General features: G+C 43.5%; 1 protein-coding gene across 2 annotated transcripts in view; it reads left to right on the forward strand.

The window, feature by feature from the left end:
- The first annotated feature begins 251 nt into the window (after positions 1-251).
- Positions 252-25,965, forward strand: part of gga1 (golgi-associated, gamma adaptin ear containing, ARF binding protein 1) — a 41,606-nt gene continuing 15,892 nt past the window's right edge. The window contains exons 1-8 of one of the 2 annotated variants that reach the window (XM_078531631.1): positions 275-322; positions 15,839-15,972; positions 18,720-18,804; positions 19,671-19,746; positions 21,674-21,772; positions 22,530-22,653; positions 24,087-24,187; positions 25,655-25,735. In XM_078531631.1, the coding sequence (XP_078387757.1) occupies positions 15,888-15,972; positions 18,720-18,804; positions 19,671-19,746; positions 21,674-21,772; positions 22,530-22,653; positions 24,087-24,187; positions 25,655-25,735 (651 nt within the window). In that variant the 5' untranslated portion in view covers positions 275-322; positions 15,839-15,887. Of the gene's footprint in view, positions 323-15,838; positions 15,973-18,719; positions 18,805-19,670; positions 19,747-21,673; positions 21,773-22,529; positions 22,654-24,086; positions 24,188-25,654; positions 25,736-25,965 lie in introns of both variants that reach the window. The other variant, XM_078531633.1, reaches the window with a different exon arrangement.

Consider the following 25,965-nt stretch of genomic DNA (forward strand, 5'->3'; position numbering starts at 1 on the left):
TGCTGTCTAAGGATCCTTGGTGAATCGCTGCCGTGCATCTTGCCGTGCTGCAAGCTGAGCGTCAGCGGTGGAGGGAGTGGGTGTTGGAGGCGGTGGATGGGGTGCCGATCAGGCAGGCTGCTTTGCCCTGGTTGGTTGTCGAGCTTCTTGCGTGCTGAAATTCTCCAGGCGGTCATTACCACTTTAAGGGCCCCACCCCCGAGGGTGTTTACCGCTTTAAGAGCGATGCCACAGTCTCGGGGTGGAGGCGATCTCGCGAGAGTTGAAGCTGGATCCAAGATGGCGGCTCCGCCGGAGGAGGAGAGTCTGGAATCGCAACTGAGTGAGTGCGAGCGGCGGAAAAAACCTTTCCGATATAACAAGGGGGAATAATAAGCCGATTACTCCCAGAAACACAGGCAGGACATTGGTGGGAGTCGGCAGTTGGTTGAATATTGAATGCGAGGGCCGCAACGATGTAGAATTTGCCTTGGAACGTTCTAGAAGGCAGACCTCCGCTAAGAGCAGCTGAACGTTGGCTGATGGACTTTAAATGCGTTTTAAAACCTCTCTGATGGCGGCAATTGTTGGCTGTTTCAAGTGTGTGGAAGGTGGATTTTTGCGGAGGGGAGGGAGGGAGGGGGGAGGTGGTTGATGATGCGGAAGTACTGGTGATTGACAGGGGCCTCGGCCAATGGGGCGACTCGGATATATGCTAATGAGGCGTTGCCGGCCAATCAGGGTGTCGGGGGCGGGATTTCCTGACCTGCCTCTGGTTGAATGGGGCTGCAGCCTCTCAAATCCCCATCTCCTCAAAGGGAAGGACTAGTTTCTGCAGCTTTTGTGCATTTGTGGTCAGGGGAGCTGCAGATTTACAAACAGGAGATCTGCCCAGGTCCTAAACTCTGAAATCCCCTCTAAAGCCTCATTAGGCTCATACTCCATGGAGTTTAGAAGAATGAGGGTTGACCTTATTGAAACAGATTCTGAGGGGGCTTGACAGGGTAGATACTGAGAGGATGTTTCCTTGAGGTTGGTTTTGGGGGGGGGGGGGTGGGGGGGGAGAGTGGGTTGTGTGATCTAGAACTATCATCGATTGTTGTAAAAACCCATCTGGTTCACTAATGCCCTTTAGAGAAGGAAATCTGCCGTCCTTACCTGGTCTGGCCTACGTGTGACTCCAGACCCACAACTACGTGGGTAACTTTTAACTGCCCGCTGAAATGGCCTAGAAAGCCACTCGGTTTGAGGACAATTAGGGATGGGCAACAAATGCTGGCCTTGCCAGCGAAGCCCGCATCGCATGAAAGAATAAAGGGAAAAAAATTAGGGGCACAGTTTAAAGATAGAGAGGGGGACGACTTTCTTCTTTCAGAGGGCTGATGGTCTTTAGAATTCTTTTCCTCAGCGAGCAATGGAGGCTGGGTCATTGACAGGGTGAACAGCTCTCGCGGAGAGCATTAAGGGACACTCTGTTATGGAGGCCTGTTAAAGTATTGTTGGGTGGTGCTGTGAGAGCGCACAAGCAGGTCGAGAGTGGGTTCTGCGCACGCGCAAGATTTAAAGCGCTGAATTACAGGAAAAACATTGTCTCGGCATCATTGGACCCTGCATACAGGACACTGGCCTCAAATACAGGACAGTTCCGTAAAATAAGGGACATTGGTCACCCTGGTAATTGAATATGTTCACGGCTGAGCTAGACCAGATTTTTGAATGATCGGGGAGTCAAGGGTTACAGGTGACAGGCAGGAAAGTGATGTTAAGACCATATCAGATCTGCCATGATCTTACTGCCAGAGCAGGCTGAATGGTCTGTTCCTCCTATTTATTATGTTGTCTCTCTACCCCTTGTAAGACGCTTCTTAAAATCTACCACACTTGACCAAGCTGTTGGCCACTTGTCCCAGTATCTCTTTAATATAGTTAAAAGCCAAATTTTGTTTCAAAAGACTCCTGTGAAGCACCTTGGGACATTTTATTTTAAGTGAGCTGGGAGCACACTCATCTTTGAATCACAAGGTTCTGGGTTCAAGTCCCACTCCAGGGCTTGGGAGCACAAAAATCAAGCCTGACATTCCTGTGCAGTACTCAGGGAGCACTGCACTGTCAGAGGTGCCGTCGTTCAGATGACACTTCAAACCAAGGCTCCATCTGGTGCTTCGGTTGAAGATCCCATGGCACTGTTTCAAAGGAGAGCAGGAGAGTTACTACTGTTGTCCAGGCCAATGTTTATCCCTCCATCAACATCGCAAAGAAAACAGATTATCTGGCCATCATCACGTTGCTGTCTGTGGGAGCTTGCTGTGAGCACATTGGCTGCGGTGTTTCCTACATTACAACAGTGACTACACTTCAAAGAGTACTTCATTGACTGTAAAGCGCTGTGAGATTTTTGGTCGTGAAAAGTACTTTTTAAGTGCAATACGTATGTTAAAGTTAAAATAGAACTTCAAGTTATTATGGTCTTATTGCTTCAACCCATGCAGTTTTAATAACTATTAGAGATGTACACAGGGTCTGACAGGGAAATGAACGTGGAATCGATTCACCACGTTTTTTTCCCCTAATGAGTTCTATAATTTCCATTCCTTTTTTTTCCCACACCCTCTCCCCCAACTGCGAAAAAAAAAATCCTACGTTTGTCTTGCACCTTCCGTGATCTCTGGGTGTCCCGAGTGCTTGACAGCCAATTAAGTCCTTTTTTGAATGTGTGGGTGGTTGCTGTTGTAATGTAGAAACCATGGTAGCTAAATCTCTCATAGCCAGGTCCCACAGAGATGTGATAGCAGCCAGATCATTTCTTTTCGTAAGATGTTGAGCTGATAGAGGTATTCAAAATCGTGAGGGGCCTGGACAGAATAGCTCAGGAGAAACTGTTCCCATTGGTGGAAGGATCGAGAACAAGAGGACCACAGATTTAGCAAAAGAAGCAATGAAGACATGAGAAACTTTTTCACACTGAGTGGCTATGATCTGGAATGCACTTCCTGAGAGCGTGGAGGAGGCAGGTTCAATCGAGGCATTCAAGAGGGAAAAAGTATGTGCAGGGTTATGAGGAGAAGGCGAGTGAATGGCACTATAGGTACCTTATTCAGAGAGCTGGTGCAGACACCATGGGCTGGATGACCTTCCTCTGTGCTGTAACAATTCTGTGAATCTGTGTTGATTAAGGGATATATAGTGATCAGGCCAGTGCAGAGACCTCTCCTGCTCCTCTTCAAATAGAGCCACGGATCTTTTATATCTATCTGAGAGGGCAGACTTGGTTTACATTCAGAAGGATCTGGGTGTCCTAGTGCATGAATCACAAAAGGCTAGGATGCAGGTTCAGCAGGTAATTAGGAAAGCTAATAGAATGTTATCATTTATTGCGAGGGGAATTGATTACAAAAGTAGGGAGGTTATGCTTCCGTTGTACAGGGCATTGGTGAGACCACATCTGGAGTATTGTGTAGAGTACTGGTCTCCTTATTTAAGGAAAGATGTAAATGCGTTAGAAGCAGTTCAGAGAAGGTTTACTGGACTAATACCAGGAATGGGCGGATTGTCTTATGAGGAAAGGTTGGACAGGTTAGGCTTGTATCCACTGGAGTTTAGAAGACTAAGAGGTGACTCGATTGAAACCTTTAAGATCGTGAGGGGTCTTGACAGGGTGGATGTGGAGAGGATGTTTCCTCTTGTGGGAGAATCTAGAATTAGGGGTCACTGTATAAAAGTAATGGGTCACCCATTTCAGACTGAGATGAGAACTTTTTTCTGAGGGTTGAGAGGAACACTCTTCCTCAACAGGTGGTGGAAGCAGAGTCTTTGAATATTTTTAAGGCAGAGCTAGATAGATTCTTGATTAACAAGAGGGTGAAAGGTTATCAGGGGTAGGCAGGAATGTAAAGCTGAGGTTACAGTCAGATCAGTTATGATCTTATCGAACGGTGGAGCAGACCCGAAGGGCTAAGTGCCATATTCCTTCTCCTAATTCATAGGTTCCTATGTTTAACATATCACTCGAAAGATGGCACTTTCGACATTGCAGTAATCGCTGTATTACGGTATTAAAGTGTCGGCCTGGATTTTGGGCACAAGCCTCTGGAGTGGGGCTTGAATGAAACCCTTCCTGACTTGGAGGTGAGAGTGCTACTAACTGAACCAGGGCTGTCATTCAGCCTCCTGAAGGCACGAGAAGAAGGATCCTTCAGGACAGCTAGCGTCTCGCATGCGCCTCCCAAGTTTCTTGAACGGTTCTGGATCACCTGCCTTGGCAGACGAACATGTGAACTGCAGAGGGTTGTCTGCTGCATTGAAAGATGGGGCAGGCCCATGTGATCTGGGATCCTTCAGCAGAAGCATGGGAATTGCCAGTCAGAAAAAGGCCACGATCATCTTGTTCACCTTCTGGCATACATAGAAACAGAAAATGCTGGAAATACTCAGCAGGTCAGACAACATCTGTATAGAGAGAAACAGAGTTAAAGTTTTAGCTCAATGCCCTGTCATCAGAATTACTATCCTGGTAGTCACATGATGCAATACTGATGGAGCTATTGAGTTAACAGCTTTTGACCTATATGCTATTGCAATGCTGTCAGATTAAAATCTTCATTTATATAGTACCCTTAACATGGCAACACTTCACAAAACAATTTCAAACAAAATTTGACACTGAGCCACATAATGCAATATTAGGGAGGAAATTCCAGAACTTGGAGCTCTAGGTGGTGGGGGCACCACTGTAAACGCAGGAGCATTTAAAGTCAGAAATGGTCAAGAGCTGGAATTGCAGGAGCGCAGAGATCTGCGAGAGTTCTAGGAGGCTAAGGAGGGGCGAGGCCACGAATTGATTTGTAAACAAGGGCGAGAATTTTAAATTGGAGATGCTGTCAGACTGCTGGCCAGTGTAGGTCAGTGAGCACGGGATGATGGGTGAACTGGAGCTGGAGTGAGTTAGGATACGGACGGCAGAGCTTTGGGTGACGAGCAGTCCAGCAGTAGGAGTTTCACTGGAGTGTGCCGGGAAGCTATTAGTATTTTTTTCCCCTCTGACATGATACTGCTGTCACACACACAAATCTCCTCCTCAAATCTGACTGGGAAATACCTGAACTTGTTCAGTTGAGGTAGCTGGATTTGAGTGACAGATGCAAATTTCTGACTTGTTTATGGGGTGACTTTTCTAGTGCTGGTATTACTGGGCTGCCGTTTTCTTCACATTGATATATCTGTTCTACAAGTTGTGAATTATCCTCGAGAGTGATGACTCTTTTCCAACAAAGTTTTAAGGTACACTCACTGTTCATGAGTGCTGGATGTTTCAGTAATTTAATGGAAAGATTAAGGAATTGTTACCCTAATGCCTAGTTGACCCTGTGCCTCGCTTAGAGTGATGGAAATCTATTCATTGATATTTTGCTTTGAAAAATGGGTCGATTTGGAGGTGGAATGGAATGAACAACTACAATCTATTCACTTCATCATATGCAAGCCAGTATCCCTGTAATAACAGCAACAGGACTCTGCTAATGGGGAGCTTGGATTGGAGTATAAGAATAAGGAAATCTTGCCACAGTTATGCAGGGTTTGGTGAGACCATAGCTAGAGTATTGTGCACAGTTTTGGTCTCCCTATTTAAGTATATACTTGCCTTGGAGGCGATACAGTGAAGGTTCAGTAGATCGGTTCCTGGGATGTCCTGTGATGAGAGGTTGAGTAAATTGGACCTATATTCTCTGGTGTTTAGAAGAATGAGAGGTGATATCACTGAAACAAACAAGATTCTGAAGGGGCTTGACAGGGTAGACACTGAGGATGTTTCCCCCTGGCTGGGGAATCTAGAACACGGGGGCACAGTCAAAGGATAAGGGGACAATCGTGAACCTTTGGAATTATCTACCCCAGAGGGTTGTGGATGATCCATCATTGAGTATGTACAAGCTGAGATAGACAAATTTTTGGGGTCTCAGGGAATCAAGTTGGTGTGAAGATGGAGTTGGAGGGGATAGAAGATTTATTGAGTGGAGGAGCTGGCTTGAGGGGCCCTATGCTCCTAGTGCTTATATTCTTATATTAACTCTATAAAATAGCATCTTTTTAAATTAATAATTTAACTTGGTAGATTTGTAGTAAAGTTGCAATATTAATCATCCCAACAACTCTAGCGTCAAATAAAAAATGGCTAACTCCCACAGAATGTTTACTGGTGCATGGAGACTTTTTTATCGGTCTGTTTTATTTCCTTAAGAAATAATCTTCAAAAATATTTTGTGGATAGAATGCATGTGTTTATTTTAAAAAATGTTTGCCTAGAATCCAGGACAATGGTGGGATTTTTTTGAATTTGCAATTCAGATGTCCAACATCTACAATGTTCATATATTATATATATATATATGTACACATGTTGTGTTGTGTGCATGAGAGAAATTAGAGTAAAACTGAATTGTGATTACTTCATCTGTAAGCTCAAGTTAGCTGTGTGGCTTTTGTGAAAGTTGTGCACCAGTTCCCGTCAAGTAATTTTTTCAGGGAGGGTGTTGAGGGAGAAACAGAGGACAAAATGTTTTGTTCTCATCTAGGATGTCTAGGGCTGCTGCTGTCACCTCACAATTCACTGACATTCATTCTGGAAACCTAGCTAAATTATATAAGAATATTAAACCAGCATTGCAATGTATTCGGGCTGACGAATAGTCTTAAGAAAAAAAGTTTCAATTAGCAATGCCAATGCCTAAATGTTAAAACACTGCAGTCCAATCCATATGTACAATGTATACTTCTTTCCCATTTATTTCTGACTTCATACCGGAGCTTCCCGGCTTATCATTTCAAACAATATCTTTATCTACACAATGTAACCAAAAACACTATCCCATGACTAAACTGCAGCTAGTTTAAAATAAGCGATCCTTGGCAATAATTTTCCAATCTTTGGGAGTGTAGGTAAGTGAAGATGGTTATGTGGCTGCATCATGCAAGTGCTAAAATATAGCCTTAAGAAATTTCAGAACACCCCCTCGACTTACTGATCTGGTAGGGAAGAAATGATAATTACAAGCTGTACGATTTGTTAATTTGTATCTGCGGTCTATGTACTGTAATGGGTACAATTACTTTCTTATAGGCAGCTTAACATTCAGTGTCTTTTTAATTGTTGCTTGGATGCAAAGCGCTCCAATAATGACAAGGTTCACATTATTGTCAGCAGTCTTTCTTCTAAATAAGCATTCATTCTTGAGTAAAGAGCTCACAATTGCCCCTGAATCGCCTTGGCTTAAATTATTAAAATATCCTGTTAAATCAGATGGCCCAATTTCAGTTTTTTGTTCTTTGCTGGGCTTTATTGAAGTGTACCTTAGGATAGGTAAAACTTTCGCGTTAATTTTCTCCTGACGGTGTTAAAATGACCAAAAGATCAATTAGATTACATAATTTGTTGTTCCAGAATTGGGTGTGCCTGGGGAGAGTATTTTAATCAGGAGTGACATTCTGCTGCCTACATAGCTGTTATTTGTAGTGGAAGTAAATTGTCACGTTGAATTAAGGATGTGATACAAGAAATATGTTGCACGTCCTTAAAGCGTTTCATTCAGGTTTCAGGACATGAGCAACTTAGAGCCCAGCTCCCTTCTTTTACATTGCTAAATCTGTCTCTTGTCTTGGCAGTAGAATCGTGGATGCATTTTCTCTGAGCCTGCAATTCTGGATTTAGTCATATAAATTCTGAAAGCCTAGTCATGAACACCAACCTCCCGGAATCTAAACTAAACAATGCTAAAGTAAAAATGACTAAATACCCAAATGGGATAAGGCTACCATTGTAGGTCAAGCCAGCTTCTGGCAGCATTAAAGCTCCCACTTCTTTTCTCCCCCACCCTCCGAGCTGTTGCAGGGTAACAAGTCATATTTTCTAACTTGCAGATTATGACAAAACATGTGCCTGAGGGATGCAGATAGTTACAAAGCCTGATAGCGGTGCATTTAAACTGCATATTCAGCATTGGTGAAAAGTGGTTTTGTTTCACGCCACTGGAAGCGAGTACCAAGGCTTGAGTATAATCTGAAACAAAGTACTGCAGTCAGGTCAGGCCTGTTAGGCTCGGTTTCCACTATAACTGCAGTGTACGGTGCAAAACAAAAGCACTTCACAACATCAGTGCAGTAATATTGTGAATGCACCCTAACAGTAAGATTGGGATGTTGGATTACAAAGTGTTAATGCAGCGGCGAGTGATTTATTAGCATTATTTCAATGCTGAGATGTTTAGCTGCCTGGTAACATACTTTTAAGAAAATTATTTTCTCTATAATATGTAGGAAATTTTGTTTTACTATTGCTTTTAGCCAGTTGGTATTGTAGGAAGTCTCAGTGATCAAATGGCATGTTATTGGATTAAATTTACCGAGTAATATGGGAGAGAATGCAGTAACTCTATATAGAATAATTTGTCAGTGACTAGAGGCCAAAGTTAAGGAAGGACCATAACCCAGAAAAAAAATGGCGTTTGTGTGGCTTTTCAGTGTTAGTTGAATCCCAGAATATTTTGCATGACCATTCATAATATGTGCAGCCAAAATCCCACTCATCCTGTTGCGATGAATTTAATGGGACATTTCCCTCTTGGGCACATTAGAGTACTGGTTTGATGCAGGTTGAAGATAGTAAGTAAGCCTCAGAGGCTCAGGGTTTAATTCCCACCCCCCCCACCCCCTTCCCAAATTCTGTATTTACTTCAGTAGTTTTCAGAAATGTTAGAGAAACTTTAAAATAACCAATTTTTAAACTTTATGGTTATGACTGTACGTAAAAGGAATGTATATCAGTTCACTTGGATGAAACTAGTGCCTCCAAAGTGACCTGATTAAAAGTAACCCCAATAGCATTCAGCTTACTGTGATGTAAATCCCTGTGGGATCTCCGCAGCTGCTCACTCCTGTGTGATGGCTCAGCTCACATGGTGTAAATGTGAAAAGAAAAATGTTTTTGTACACATCGCTGAAGCAATTAAACCAGCTGATCCTATTTTCCTGAAATGGGTGAGATGAACATGTTTTTTTTTAGTCGTTTGGTACTACAGAACCTGAATATTGCTGAAAAAAGAGACATGTCTAAGCTTTCTGTCTTGCACTCATCAGGACACTCGCGAGAATAAGGGGAAAACAACAATTTATACTGTATGTGAAGAGAGTGCTGATTGGTTGGCAAGTGGCATTGCCATGGAGAATGTACCACTGATAGTGACTGACAGTTAACTGCCAACCATTGTTTGAAATTTAAGCCAGGCAGCTTGACCCTGATTATTCAAGGCATTGCCCTGAGGAATGAGTCAGTGAATGGTTGCCACTTATTTTGATTAGCTGAAACAGGCGCAATGTGTGGACATGTTCTTTCTGTCTGCAAAGAACAGGGCCCTGTGTATTTAATATATGTAGCTTCCAGTGCACACAAATGCATCACACACTGCGAGCTTGACTGACAACCTTAAATTGGTTGTCAGCATAATTCTTAGTGGAGAGTATTCCATCACACTCCTGACTTGTGCTTTGTAGATGGTGACAGGCTTTGGAGAGTCATGAGGTGAGTTACAGCCTCTGACCTACTTTTGTAGCCACAATGTTTATATGGTTGGTCCAGTTCAGTTTCTGATTAATGGTAACCCCCCCCCAGGATGTTGATAGCAGATGATTCAGCGATGGTCATGCCATTGAATGTCCGGGGGAGGTGGCCATTGCCTGGCACTTAGGTGGCAAGTCATATTCATGCCACACATCAGCCTGAGCCTGAATGTTACCCAGGTCTTTCTGCATATGGACACGGACTGCTTCAGTATTTGAGGAGCCGTGAATTCTAAATCCAGAATTGCTGATCGTTTTGCAATTATCATTGAACATCCCCACTTCTGACCTCATGATGGAGGGACGGTCATTAATGGAGCAGCTGAAGATGGCTAGGTTTAGGACATTACCCCTGAGGAACTCCTGCAGCGATGTCCCGCAACTGACATGATTGACCTACAACAACCACAACCATCTTCCTTTGTGCTAGGTATGACTTGAACCTCTGGAGAGTCTTCCCCCTGATCCCCATTGATTCCAGTTTTGCTAGGGCTCCTTGATGCCACTCAAATGCTGCCTTGTCAAGGGCAGTCACTCTCACCTCACCAGTTGAGTATCCACAACATCACAGTTGTGCTGTTTATGAGCTTTATCATATTTTAGATCTTTCCCAGACAATGATTTTCATAATTTATATAAAGGCTCAATATGCAGGAACTGGGAGCTGCCTCTGCACTTTTAACTTATATTTCACTGTATTGTAATTTCATTGCTTGGTAGTATGGAGTTTAACTATCACTGAAAAGAGAGACATGTTGCTGAAGCTTTTCATCTTGCACTCATCAGGACAAATGCAAGAATGCCAAATTTCAAATGATCACAACAATTTATACCACAGGAGAAAAGGGTGCTGATTGGTTGGCAAGTTGACCTGATTCACCGAGGTGTTGCCATGGAGAAAGCAACTGGGGACTATAGGCTCCCCAATCTCCTAGATAATTACCCCATCGGTTTCTTCATGGCAACTACCTCAGCCAATCATTGCCAACTTGCCAACCAGTCAGCACCCTTTTGTCCTGTAACTTAAAATGTCGTTGTGATTGTTTGACATTCTTGCATTTGTCCTGATGAGTGCAAGACAAAAAGCTTCTGCAACATGTCCCTTTTTTAAGTGATATGGTTTGTTTCGCACTGGCCTATGTTTGTAAAATATAAATTAGTTTAGTAAAATGATTAGCTATCAAGCACTTGTAATTGTGCCATTTGCTAAATAATGTGACCATTTTTTTAAACTGCATTCAGTTTTCGATGGTACAATTGAAAAGGCAAGTCAGGAAAAAAAATTCCTATCACGTCTCGAAAGTGTGCACATTCAATAAATTAGTTTGAAGCACGCCCATTGTTGTCATCCAGGCAAGTGCAGCAGTTGTTTTGTGCTTAACAAGATCCTACAACCAGCAGCGATATGAATGATGTTAACTTCTTTTAGTTGATGCTGGTTAAGGAAGGAACGTTGACCTAGTTAAATTCCCTAATTCACTTGTAATGCTGGCATGGAATGCGTTGTGTACACCTGAACAGGCAGTCAGGGCCTCGCTTTAATATTTACGCTCAAAGATGTGCTTCCGACAAATCAACAACGCTTTGAATGCTGTACTGAACTGTCGGTTTAGATCATGTGCTTAAGTCCAGAGTCTTGTTTGAACCCAGAAACTTCTGTATCAGAAACTGTGCTGTTAACTGACCCAAGCTAATGAATACTGTATTTTGCAGCTGGTCCATGTTATAGTTGTAACAGTGGGAGGGCAAATTAGGGTTGAGGTTTAGAATTGATGATTGATCTGCCAAGCTTTACTGCAGCTAAGAAAGGCTTTGTATGATATGGAGATTAGGAGTGTTTAGAAATTATGTCAATAGCTTTTTCTCCTATTCCAAACACGCAGGTGGATTGTATTTCATGTCACAATTGGAAGGCATACTTTCAGCCCACTCAACCAGTGAAAACTACTTTACCACTTCATGCGACTTTGCACTCACTTTACACAGGCAGTCAAAAATTCAGTTTGTTGAATGTTTACAGCATAGAAAGAGGCCATTTGGCCAATCTTGACTGTGCTGGCCCTCTAACAGAGAATTTCACCTCGTGCCACTCGCCTCCCTTTTTCCCCGTGGCCCTGCAAATTTTTCATTTTTGTTTCCTTTAATTCCGATAATTTGCAAACAGCTGATAGGATCTTCAATTCTGTACTCAGGGTTTAGGTATGCTGTTAAATGGTTTACAGCATTGCGAAGCTCACAAATAATATAAAAACCACCACTGCGAGTCACTGACACACAGGACCATAAAGCTGATCACAGTTTTCAAAGTACTCTAGATGGAACACATCAGCTATAGCAACAATGCAATTGTGACTTCAGCATTGAATTAGACAAACAGCAGAAATAAGAACAATAGTGCTGTGCGTGTGATAAGCAGCAGAATCTCTTGTATTCATGGGGGCAGTCCCAAATGACCCAGGTGAGAGAACTTTGACCCATATCTCAAATTTCGACATACCTATGGGTGTTAGTTCACCCACATGTGAGGGCCACGTGACTCTCAGTTGTTTCACTGGTTGATGTGATGGACAGGTTCCTTAAAACAACTCCCTTATTCCTGGAAAATTATATTCCAGTGACTGTAGAGCAGTGTTTCCCAAATGCTTTCCCGATGTGACCCTATTTTAACGCCCCAGACCTCGCGTAACCTCGGAGATTTGCGTGGGGCCCGAGAGTTGTTGAATGCCTTCAGCTGCTGAGCAGGGGGTGTAGAGTGGCAAGTGAGGTTGAATGTGGTGAGATGTGTTTAAACCACAGGGTGGTTTTTTCCTTCCAAAAAGGGAGCATCTACCTTTTCACAGCCTTTCTTTTCACATAGCAGGAGTCAGGCCTCAAAGAGCTGTCCATTGGGCCACGCCCGCCATTCGATAAAAAGGATTTATGGGGGCCTTGCAGTTGTTAGCACTCAGTCCGAGCTCCTCAGCAGCTGTTGCTGCCCTGGAGCTCTCAACCCCGAAATCCCGTCTCAGGACCCCACTGGGGGTCGCGACCCACAGTTTGGGCAGCTCTGCCGTAGAGTCAGCTGAAGGTCACCTTGAAAAGTACGGAGTGAAAAAAGCTGTTCAGTTTATATAAACCCTCACCTTCCACAGATCACAACTTGTGCTTAGTGCAATACTCCCACATGTACCATGAGTGACTGCAATTCTCCATAAGAACTCGCGGAGGCATTTGGCTTCTGAGTAGATCTAAATGAATATATGGCTTGGGGCGGACCACATCTTGAACAAAATGTCCAGTTCTGGTCACTGAGATGCATTGACATCGTGGAGGTGTTGCAGGGAAGAGCACAAGGCTAATCCCCAAACTTGAAGGTCACAGTAATGAGAAAGGAAGGGAGCAACCTGGGCTCTTCAGCCATTTGACGGGTGATCTTACACAAATATGCAAGATTTGCAAATGGCCCAGTTAAAGGAAAATTTAGATAATTTTTTTCAAATTAAATTGAGATTTGGAGATGGAGTCAGGGGCTTGGATTAGTAAAGAGCAAATTGAAGACTGACAAGAGGAAAGTTTATCTTCACACCAAGAGCAGTTGTGACATGGAATGGCCTCCTGGGTAGAGCAGTGGAAGTTTAAAAACTCTAATCATTTAACCAGAATCTATGATAGCCAGTCTTTGAAAAAGGAAAAAAATTAGAAAGGAATGGGATTAAGTGGATAACTCTTCCAGTGAGCCAGCACAGCTCTGATGGGCTGAATGGCACCCTCCTGTGCTGTACCATAATGTTCTTTTAATATTAAAAAACATATTTTTGACATTGCTTTATTGTATGTTAGTATTTATTGCTTTAAAAATCATTCCAGTATTTTTTGTTAATGAAGGTGTTTTAAACTTGGGATTTATTGACCTTTCTCCAAATTGACAACGTCAATTTTTTTTTTTTGTTTTGCTTACTGTGAATTTTTTTATACATTGGGTGAAATCCCTTTTGTCCTAACTTGTTGACTCAGATTTTACGAAGCGCCTTTTCTGACCACAGACTTTATTTGCTGCTGCTGTAATTTTTTGTTCCCATTTTTTTTTTGTCAACATTTACTTGTACACTGCTATGCCAATATTTCCCATTCAGTTTTGTGGTGTAAGCTGTCACCATGTGGTAGCAGGTTCTGGCCACCGTCATTCCTCAATTGACTGTGTGCCAAATCGTAAGCAATTTACTAGTTTTGTGCAGGAGTTTGTACCTTGGCCCCAAAGCCGCGAGGTGATTTGAGTTTCTGGAGTAATTTACCTCGTAGCTTCCCCCATGTTTAAAAGTCTTCAATTTATACGGTGCCTTTAACATAGTAGCACACAGCAACTGGGACCTTTAACTAAATGAAACTTGGCACATGGCCACACGAGATACTGGGACAGGTGATGAATAACGGTTAAAGGCGAAGGCATTATGGAGCATCTTAAAGGAGGAATGAGAGAGCTGAAGCAGAGAGGTTTGGGGGGGCAATTCCAGAGCTTAGGCGTCCTGCCTTCACTTGCATATTCCCTGATTTTGGTTGTATTCTTGCAGTGTTGAAACTGAGGCTTACTGCATGCTCTCCGACTCTTACGCATTCTTTGCAGCAATCTAAAACCCCATACGTCCCTCCCTCAGTCCCTAGGCTTGGGCTTAACCACAACTTGCTGATCCTCTTTTTCAAATCTTCATGGTTCGCCATGTGACCGGAACATTTTCAAGGTCACTTTTTGCCAAGTTGCTACTCCTACATAATATAGTGGTCAAACAGGAATGGCAGGATTTGCGTTGAAATTTTAAGGCCTGCAGTGTATGGAAGCATGACTGTTTTACTATTGGAAATACCTTGTAATAGGGGAAAAAAGTTGCCAAAATACTTATATCTGCCCCAGCTCCCAAAAATGAATGAAAAGAAGTTTGCGTTTATGCTGATTTTCAGTAAAGAACTGGCAATTAATACCTCCCTAATTCCGCTGAACTCCACCCTCACTCCCAACCCCTAACCCATCTTACCTACTTACCGTCTTGCCTTATACACTTCCCTTCTGTCAAAGTGCTGGGACCTTGAAACTCACCCGCTTTACAGCAGCTAGTGCTGTAAAAAAGGGACGGGGCTTCACTCCCCCGATGCCCTGCACTGAAGAGACTCCAGGAGCTGCCGCGCTGTACATTTCTCACCAGGCCTGAGACAGATGCCTGGGTGAGAGATGTGCAGCTTCAGACTAAGGTAAGTAAAAAGGAGTGAACTGCCACTCCATGTAAGTTCTGGGCCATGAGGTGTTGGGTGGGTGGGGTAGCCGGTGTGGGGGGGGGTGGTGTTGGGTGGGGGAGGGGGGGGAGAGTTGGGGCGGTGACCAGGAGGGTAATCAGAGGATTGGGAGAGTCTTTGGGGTTCCAGTGGGGTTCTGGGGTGTCAGTACCATAGATGCCCAGGAGTTAGAAGTGGTTTAAATCCTTCTTCTGGGCAACTATTCTGCTAAGAGAGTTGGAACCATCCGAAGCCTTCAATTTAAATCAGAGGGTTCCAGACACAGGGTAATTTCCCAATGGAAGTTTAAGCTTCCTGGACAATTCCCATGCAGTCCTTGCCTGGGGACTTCTGGAGAAGGTGGTGGGGGGGTCCTCTAGCTCCTGAGATACCTCTGGAGTAGGAAACTCAACCCCCCCCCCCCCCCCCCACCCTCCAGCCCCCAGCCCAGGGAACGGACAATCTGGGCCAATAGTGACTTTCGCATTCTCAGGATGTCCCAAAGCACTTCACAGCCGACAGTAATCACTTTGTTTTAGACAAACATGGAGGCCAATTTAAAATATGATTTTTTTTAAATACTAAAGAACGTAAAATCTTTAGAACAAGGAGATACATAACCAGCTAATGTGTTTTGGTGGTGAACATTGGTTAAGATAGCAGCATAATCGCTCTACTTTTCAAAGATCCCATGGGATTTTATATGTCCGAGCAGAAAGGTGGAGCCTTGGTTTAACGTTTGGCCAGAAAGACGACACTTATGTTAATGCAGCATTTCCTCCATACTTGAAAGAAAGAACATACATTTGTCTATTGCCTTTCATGACCTCAACGCAGTTTACAGCCAATTAAATCCTTTTGAAGTGTAGTCACTTTTGTAATGTAGGAAGGTTATACAGCACTTGCAGCGTTAGCCTAGATTATATGTATTGGGCATGGGCCAAGGCATTTTGAATAGAGAAGAGGACGCTTACATAGTACGGAACTGCAATTCCACAATCCTTCACTTCAGGCAATGACCTGCATTCGCCAGGATCGTGGATGAACAATCAGGTCCATAAATGCTTGGAACACACCCCCTGACCTGTGTCCCCACAGGGAGCTGGGAATCACTTCTGAACAAAAGGAGTAGGGCTTTCCTGTGCTGTAAGTAAATATTTTACTTTGTATGTTGTCAGATGTCGCTCTGCATTTTCATGAGGTCGGCAGGTGCCTGGAGCACTATATTCAGAAGCCCGAATATATAATTGGAAATAAATCTTCCAAATGGCAAGGGGAGCACAGCTTGTTGGTGCTTTAATGTAGGAAGTGATAACATGCAAGTTTAATGATATTTTCTCATGAGATAAAGTTGATGAATTTTTACTTTTCCTCTATTTTCTGCCCTTTTCACCTTTCCTGTGCTGAAGACTATATCCCTTACATTGCTGAGTGACAGCAGCCTTCTCCTATCTTGCCCAATTGCCTTTGCTTTATATGTGAGTCTAGATAGGAAATGTAAAGGGGCCATTTGAACAGCGTCGAAGCAGAGCTTGGTCCATCTTCATCTACCATACATGCACACGCACCACTTTTCCGTGACTGAATAATCATCGTGTATAAATTCTTTTTCCACTTCCCACCCACCCCCCAAACCAGGGATGGCGTGACTGCCGGTGCCACTGCCAGTTGGGATCAGCTGCTTGGCACAGAACATAGAAAGAATCTTGGACTGTCAGGGCTGTTTGGCTTAGTCCCATGCTGGGAAATGGGTTTGATCAATGAACCGTTGGGGGAATGAAAATTAATATTTCAAACTGACTACTTGCTGCATGCAGAAAGCTTACAAGGACAAAAAGGAATGAAAACATCTCTAAATTTACCATTAGGATCTGTTCATTGTTCCTTGGAACAGAACTTTTCTAATTTACAGTAAGAAGTTTGTGTATCAGTAACTTCAGTCAAAAAAAGGAAAGATTTGCATTTATATAGCTCCTTTCGTGACCTCCCAAATTGCTTTACAGCCAATGAAAAACTTTTTGAAGTGTAGTCACTGTTGTAATGTAGGCAGCCAATTTTGTACACAACAAGCTCCCATGAACAGTACAGTAAACTTTCACAAACAGCAATGTGATAATGATCAGATCATTTGCCCTTTTTGTGATGCTGATTAAGGGTTAAGTATTGGCCAGGATACAGAGAGAACTCATTCAAAAGCAGAAGATGCTGGAAAAACTCTGCAGGTCTGACAGCATCTGTGGAGAGAGAAACAGTCAACGTTTCGAGTCCGTATGACCCTCCTTCAGAGAGAACTCCTCTGCTCTTTGAAATAGTGTCGTGGAATCTTTTACATCCACCCAAGCAGGCAGCTGGGGTCACCGTTTAATGTCTCATCTGAAAGACAGTGGCTGAGGTTTTCCAGTCCTGCCCAGCTCTGGAATTGTCGCAGGTGGGACAGAAAATTTGACGGTCCAGCCAAAGGTCCGTTGACTTGGGTGGTCCCACCAATAGTGCAGCACTCCCTCAGCACTGTGCTGCAGTGTCAGCCTTGATGTTTGTGCTTTCAAGCCCTGAAGTGGGATTTGAACCTGGAACCTTATGACTCAGAGGTGAGTGCTGAGCCACAGGCAACACCACTTAATCTCAGCGTGCACCCTTCTGATTGTGGTCTAGTGTTTGTTATCTCAATTCCCATTTCACTATCCGTAACAGAGCCTTCGGCTACCAGACCATCCAGTCTGCAATTCTGTTCCTAAACCTATTCCATCTTCCAGTCTCTCTTCCCCTTCTCCCAAATCTATTTCTTTGACTTTGCCCAGTCACCTCACCTAACTTGGATCCTCCGATACCCTTTCGTAGTGCCTTAGGTCATTGCTTATCATGAAGAATGGCGCTGTATAAATAAAAATAAACAATGGGTTTTAATAGCGATAGCAATCGCCTGCATGAAAATGGACATGATGAATGTTGTAATGCAGACCAGTACCTGCACGGTTTCCCTGCTGGCTCTGTGAGTAGCTGAGCATCCCTTCCCCAGAGTACCAAGTTTGACGCTGCGACCTGTTAGTTGATCTTAGCTGGGGAAGCCAGTAGAGAAGCTAAGATTGGTTGTAGCATCCCTAAGATAACGGAGCAGGGGTGGAAGGGTGGCCTGTTAGGGAGACACGGTTAAGCTAAGCAGTCCTCAAGGCTTAATCAGTCAATGGAAATTATTCCCGCAAGAAGTTGATGTCTTAGGAAGAGATGAAAAAGTTGGCAACAGGAGAAAAATGTCAAATCATGATTAATCATAGAATGATACAGTACAGAAGGAGGCCATTCGACTCATCACGCCTGTGCCAGCAACATGGATCCTTCATTCTGAATTCAATTGAAGCTGCTGCAGTACTTCAAAGCTCAGTTCAGTATTGTTTTATGTTAAATGCTGCTGCCTAAAATGTGTTTTGAGTCCTGCAATTGCCCTGAGCACTTAAGATTTTCCTGCCCCTGACTGATGCTGCTAGAAATTTGAGTGTGCAGGTGTAAGGCCAAGACAGCTTCAAGCTGCTCTGGGCTTCTCCCCTCTCCTAATGATCAATTAACCTGCTGACGTTCATCACCAGTCACTTGAAGAGTGACTCCTGGTGAGTGTGCAGGCAGTTGGTCCGTGCCTCAAGTGTAGGTTTGTACCTTCAGGTGAGAAAATGGGACTAATTGAATATCTCTTTCTAAGCCGGCACAAGCAAGATGAGCTGAATGACCTCCTCCTGTATATCATTCAATTTCTCATAAAGCTATGGAAAGATAATTTTAGAAGTCAGGAAAATTATTAATACTGACCTTCTTTCTGGTCCTAGAGCTGACTTCGCTCCGACGGAAAGATTCAGCATCTGCAACTTATGCTAAGCTATACATTTATCTTGTTTTCAATGCAGATAAAGCCACAAATCCTTTAAACCGAGAGCTGGAATGGAACTACATTCAAGCATTCTGTGACCAACTGAATAAGGAATTGGAAGGGTGGGTACCAGATGAAAACCAGCACAGTAATGTAAACGGCAGTGTATCCGCTTCATTGAGTTTGGTATCAAAATGTTTGCCATTGACCAGCACTAACCTTTGACTCTCATGCACCTTCGCTTCAGCCATTGAAGATCCTACGGGGATTTGCTGATCTGAGTCAGTGGAAAATTGTCAGTCTTGTCAGGGAGCCCAGGAAAACTAGAAGTTGCGTTGAGGGTTGTTGGGTATGAATAACACCAGTAAGGTGTAGAAATTGTAGACCTGGGTATAGCGTCATATTTGCAGTTAGTCTAGGCTAGGCTTACGGTGCATCTGGGATTCAGTCTCTTCCGGAATTCGTTGCTGTAAGCAATTCCTACTGGACGTCGAGAATGGGATCGGACTTGGCTGTGGTGACCCTTTCCTCGACGCCTGGGCTCAAGAGGTGAAGAGCGGTTACTTGCATAAGTTGAAGGGCGTTGCTGGTGCCAGTGAAACCATAACTGCAAACGGATTTGTGAGGCTGTGGAATTCATGCCCAAGGGTAGTGTTTGAGGTAAAATCTGTGTCAACGTGCAAGATTAGATTGGAAAGGTGAATGAAGGCAAAGGGATTGAAGGGATTTTGGGAATAGAAGCAATTGGAACTATTTCCTCATGTGGAGGGTAAACACTGAGACAAACTGGTTGGATCACATGGCCTGTTTCTGATTTGATTACTGGGTACCTGTGGATTATTTCTTGATTCACAGCATTGTCACGACAATGTAATCTTCAATCTTGTTTTAACGTTCTGCTTTACGTTTTGTGGAGTTGGTGTGCTGTGCTTGTCCCTCCTGTGACATACATAATGCAATAATACTGTCTCTTTCCTGTTCTTCTCAGACCCCAGCTTGCCACAAGATTTCTGGCACATAAGATTCAGTCCCCTCAGGAATGGGAAGCTATTCAGGCATTGACAGTAAGATCAGTTGTATCTCTTTCTTTGAACCCCTTTTGAGTATTAAATGATATTGTTGGCTATCAAAAGTATGCAAGTATTGAACTATGTAACGTGTGATATTTTTAAAAAATATACCTTCGTAGAATTAAGTGATTCAGCATAGAATTTACAGAACCAGTGTTTTTTAAAACACACAAGCAAATGAATAATAAAATTTTACATTATTTTGAATCTTATTTAGAATGAGCATTAAATGAAAATACAATTTCTCACACCCGCACACCCCAACGTCGTGTAGTTGGGTTGGGGGAGAATATTAAATGATCGCCCCTACACACATGTAGGGTCTCCAACAGGAATCACAGGGCAATAAAAAGGTGATTTTAAAAAAAAATTATTTTCATGGGATGTGGGTGTCACTGGCAAGGCCAGCATTCGTCGCCCATTCCTATTTGCCCACCTTCTCGAGGGCAGTTGGGAATGGGCAACAAATGCTGGCCTGGCCAGCAACACCCACATCCCCTGAATATAATAAAAGTCACTCTTTTCATTGCCCTTTGACAGCAGTCTTTTGGAGACCCTACACAATCTATAATAAAAAAAAAAGTAATAGGAATCTCTCAGCTGAGCTATTCACTGACATTCGCAATAAAAGTCTGTCACCAGCATGGTGTGATAAGCACCTCTCTTGGTCCTAAATGTCAATCTCGAAATGTCACCAAATCAAAATTCAGAACCAACTGTGCAGTTGGCTTATCAGATTGTGGGTTTTTTTTTTCTTCTTACATTCCTGGAACCTTCTGTTCAGCATCCAGGTACTAACTGGCGCTGAATCGTTCACTAATCATTCCATCATTATTACATGAACAGCTCCTTGCAGATGGTCAGAATCCCGTAGAACTTGGAAGGAGAAGCTAAAGCACGAGCCTACATTTTCCAATTTAACATTATTTTAAATGGTTTCGTGCTGGAATAGCAATAGGCCCAATCAGAAAACGTAGGCTGCGGTGTCTCCAACCAGGTAGGAGTTTTAAAATAAAAGTAAAACACGGCGGATGCTGGAAATCTGAAACAAAGGCAGAAAATGCTGGAAAAGCTCAGCGGGTCTGGCAGCATCTGTGGAGAGAGAAAAACAGAGTTAACGTTTCGAGTCCGGTATGACCCTTCAGAGTTTCGAAGAAGGATTGTACAGACCCGAAATGTTAACTCTGTTTTTCTCTCTCCACAGATGCTGCCATACCTGCTGAGCTTTTCCAGCATTTTCTGTTTGTGTAGGAGTTTTAATAGCCACCCTTTCCTAAGTCAGGATATGCAAGTATTGTCACTGCAGAGGTGCACCCTGAGCTACCTGTTACCCCCTCGTGGTTCAGAGGTAGGTTTTCTGTCTCTGAGCCATTCGGATCAAATTGGCCTTGGATTTGATCCCCATGCACTGGCTTTGTAGGAGGAAAATCAAGACAAATTGCCGTTCCCTGCTCTAAGTGCATGCACTGGACAAGAACAGGAGATGGCTTCACTGCAGCACTGCCCACTGTTGAGTGGCCTACAACATTCATTGACAAAAGACATACATGAAAAATGGCCGGTAGGTTCAAACACTAGAAGGTGAATAATACCCATGAAACATGCTCCCAGTAAAGAGTCGATGGGGCTGAATTTCTGCACAGACTCTCCCCTTCGTCCTCCATAACTTTGCTGAAACTCTGGGCAAACAACATTTGTGCCACTTTCCGGGGTTTCCACTGTCCTTCTGCCGAAGTTAACGGCAAGCGGAATGAAGATCTCCTACAGAACTTCAGCAGAAGAGAGAAAGCTCAATGCGTTGTAGTAAAATTGCAATAAAGGGTAGCTGAAAAATAAATACAGTCTTTTTAAAAAAAAAAAATGATATTCATTTCATCCAATGCCAGTGAAGTTCAATCCTCACCATTTGACTTTTATTCAGGTCCTGGAGACGTGTATGAAAAATTGTGGGAAGCGGTTTCACAGTGAAGTAGGAAAATTCAGGTTTTTGAATGAGTTAATCAAAGTAGTATCGCCCAAGGTAAGTCTGACACAAGGCGCTCTATGATCTTGTAGCATTCTTGTATCATGATGGAAAATAGATGAGTGAGTCGTCCATAAATGACTCACCTACCACCTGATTCTCCTGACTAAATAGAAAACGCGTGTGATGGAATAATGGATGCGATGAGGCTGATAATGCATATTATTGGGCATGGAAGCCTGCAGTGCTTGAGATACCTGTTGCGTATCTTAGTTGGCGACCAGCGCTAAGGTCCCTGGAAGCATTTGCGAACAGCTTATTAACACCCAAAAAAATACTAAAGTTAGGGGGCCACCCCAGAATGAAATAGATGCACCAGACTGGCGGTCTTGTCAAACAGTGCCTTTCTGGATTTGGCACTTAAGAGGGGATCCCATTTGGAAATTCCAAAGGAACATGGTGCACAATGCCACTTGTAACCACGCATCGCTCCCTGGGTGCTGAGAAAATGGCCCAGCACTCTACAGATGGCCAGCAGTCCTTTATTGGCCGGGTATGTCATGGGTAACATGCCCAGAATACCAGAAAATGACTCAGAAGAGCTAGCTTTGCCATTACCCAGTGAGGCCACCAGCTTTACCTGCTGCAGATGGATGGGAAAATTGACTCTTGATAAATCTATGACCATCAAAGCCCACTTGAAGCTAACCTTTTAAACAAAATCTGAATTGTTGAGTTGTTAATAGGAATTCTAATTCAAACGTTGCTATGAAGGAGTGTTTAACCTGTAGTTTTTTAATGTTTTCCTCACCAGTATCTGGGCACGCGAACTTCTGAGAAAGTAAAAACTAAAGTTTTAGAATTAATGTTCAGCTGGACAGTGGGTCTGCCAGATGAGCTGAAGATCACAGAGGCCTACCACATGCTTAAAAAACAAGGTTGGTTCAGTCATTTCCAGTTGAGTGTGGGTCACCAGTGAGCACTTGGTTATAAACTACTGCTGCATCTGACAAAACATCCTGATCCTGAACTGTGCAACTCTGTACTACCGGATTGCAATATGATTCTAGCAGCCACTGTATCAGTCCACATACTGCGCTAAGACACAATGCAGAATTTCCAAAACCACTTGCACCTATTTGCAAGAATAATGCCAGAACTCAGAACCCACCAGGGAAGATTGAACAGGCTGAGGCCCTTCACTCGAGAAAAGGGAAGGCTGGAGGGTGCCCTGTCGGAGCTCTGAAAGATCATCAAAGGATGTCTACGTGTAGGAGAGACCAAAACTCGGGCCATAAATATAAGATAGCCCAACGTAAATCCGACAGGAGATTCAGACGAAACCTCTTTACCCAGAACGTGGTTAGAATGTGGAACTCGCTACCACAAGGAGTAGTTGAGGTGAATAGCAGGGTTCCCTTTAAGGGGAAGCTGGATAACACATGAGGGAGAAAGGAATGGAAGAATAAGCCGATAGGGTTAACGGAGAGGGGCGAGAAGAGGCTCAATGGGGAAGCATAAATGTTGGAATGGACCAGTTGGGCCAAATGGCTTGTTCCTATGCCCGTACATTCTATTGCTGGCATGCCCGGATCAGGCTTTTGGCTTTCCCGCTGATCGTCCGCACTAAGCCCTGTGAAATTCCAGGTTTAAGGTGCTGCCTTGGAGGCTGGGCGGTTTTTTTCACCTTGGAGGTCAGAGCCGAGGTTCAGTCAGGCAGGGAACTGTCCTGGTGCTCGGACCTTTTCTTGCGGAATGCAGTTTTATGAAACGTGATTGGTTCAGTGAAGTCAGAAATTGCCCACGGATCATCACCATTAACCTGTATGTCAATGGGTGCAAGTGGCTTGGGCAGAAACTTCCCTTTGAACAGAAATGAGTGACTGCAAACAGCCCCCTTGTTAACACAGAGATCACGGAAACGTGAAGGAAGTTTCACTTTAATGACTGCCTGCAATGAATGCATGATGTTTATTTTAAAGGCGAGTGTTTGAACTGAAGACCAGCTGCCAGTTACTAATGAGTGTTGGAATTTTTATTTTTACTTTGAAAAATGGTTAAAGTGAATTCTTTGCTTGCTATAACAAGAGAGTATAACAAGGACGTTGGTATCTAATCAGTGAGTGCAGACGATCAAGAAGGAATGAAAAGGCAAAGACATAAGTTATGGATTTGAAGAGGCTGAACTGTGCTGATATTGCTAGCAAGCTCATGAGTAGCTTTGCATGTTTAAGCTTATCCAGAGCGGCTGGTGACCCTGCACTCTTCAGTGAAGCCGCGCTTCTCTCGTTCCTGAGCTGTGTGAAAAGTGTTCTGCTGTTTGCAGTGATTTTTCTGATTTTTTAATATTTTGACCCCACTATTCCCTTAGGAATTCTAAAACAGGATCCCGTGTTACCGGATGATGAACCTCTTCCTCCGCCCCCTCCACGCTCAAAGAATGCTATGTTTGAAGATGAGGAAAAATCTAAGGTAGCTCATCGCTCTCCCATAGTATTATTCACAGAGAGGAAAAGACTAGGTGCCGTCTTCAGCAACGTTCCCCCTAAGTTATTTTTTTTTTAATTCATTCATGGGATGCGGACATCACTGGCTAGGCCAGCATTTACTGCCCATCCCTAATTTCCCTTGTTCAGAGGGTATCTAAGAGCCAACATTGCTGTGGGTCTGGAGTCACGTGTAGGCAAGCAAATTTCCTTCCCTAAAGGGCATTAGTGAACCAGATGGGCTTTTGTGACAATCGCCAATGGTTTCGTGGTCACCATCAGACTTTTAATTCCAGATTTTTATTGATTCAAATTTTACCATTTGCCAAGTTGGGATTTGAACCCGGGTTCCCAGAGCTTTGCCCTGGACCTCTGGAATACTAGCCCGATGACAATACCACTATGCCCACCGCCTCCCCAACCTGAATCTTTTTAAACGAAAGCACACGTGTGACCATGCATAAGAAACTAAAAGGTCACATATTTAAAGAAATGACCTGTGCGCTCGAGAAGTATTAGAGGGAACGTTGGTCTTCGGGTGAAGTAGGGTTAGAGGAGATGAGCTAGTCGGTGTGTACATGTAGTTTTAATCTCCGGTTTAAAGTGTTTATTTCATATGGCTTGATAGCAGTTTGGGAAGCCAGGAAAGAGTTTGGTTGGGGTATTGTCATTTCTGTACAGCTTGTGGAAAAGTTTGACGCAGGTCTGTGGCAAAAAGTGTGAATAGGCGTAAGGTTTTTAATAGTACCAAGAATGAGCCCTCGTCAAGAACTGAAATTTTGAACAAAACCACTGGTTTCTAATGCTTGAATAAGTCGCATTTAGTTTCTATTACATGAGGTTCTAGAATTTTTACCGGTGTTTTAAGTTTTGGAGGTGAAAAGCCTGCCAAGTGAATGTTTTAGATAATCCAAATCTTAAAATAAAGTAATAGCTTTGCATTTGCTTCCTTATATCAGTCGTGCTTATTTCTTCAGCATTTGAGTGTTGGATGGGCAGATACACTCCGTGCACCTTTCCAGCTGGTGCAAAAAGTGTAGAAAGGTTTGCATTTATATAGCACCTTTCACAGCCACAGGGTGTTCCAAAGTGCATTACAGCCGATGAAGCACTTGCGAAGTGTCGTCACTGTTGTAACGTAGGAACTTCACAATTGTGGCATAATCGCAGCTCATTCATTCAACTGATCAGAACGTGGCCCAGATAATATGTTACTGCTGTAATGTGTGTTTCCATCACTAGATGGTGTTGTGTAGTTACGCATGACACCACCTGATAGCTAATGGGAGAGTTTTAGTATTATGATAGCACAGTACCATTTGATGTTTAAAGTGCCTTTGAAATGCTCTGTGTTTTATTGTCTGCAAGGGAAGTGCCAGAGAAGGTTCCTAAGCCAGTTTGACATTGTAGCCTCGACTCCCATTGGATTGATTTGTGCAATTATCTGTTCTAGCTATTGGCCAGACTCCTGAAGAGCAGCCATCCAGAGGACCTCCGGGCTGCTAATAAGCTAATCAAGGAGATGGTCCAAGAGGTGGGTCTTTTCCCTTAGTTCCTGGAATTTGCTGATTTTAGTTTTAGCATAAAACTATTATTTTCATTTCCTTTTGTTTCTCGTGACATGGAGATGTTAGTACCAGGAAATGGAATACTTGCTATTCCACAAGTATCGTGGCTGCACTGTGTACCAGCTGCCAAATGCACTGCAGCAACTCACCAGGGCATATTCGACAGCACCTCACAGACCCACGACCTATACTACAT

This window comes from Cetorhinus maximus, chromosome 29, assembly GCF_964194155.1.
Source record: "Cetorhinus maximus chromosome 29, sCetMax3.hap1.1, whole genome shotgun sequence".
Classification (NCBI taxonomy): Eukaryota; Metazoa; Chordata; class Chondrichthyes; order Lamniformes; family Cetorhinidae; genus Cetorhinus; species Cetorhinus maximus.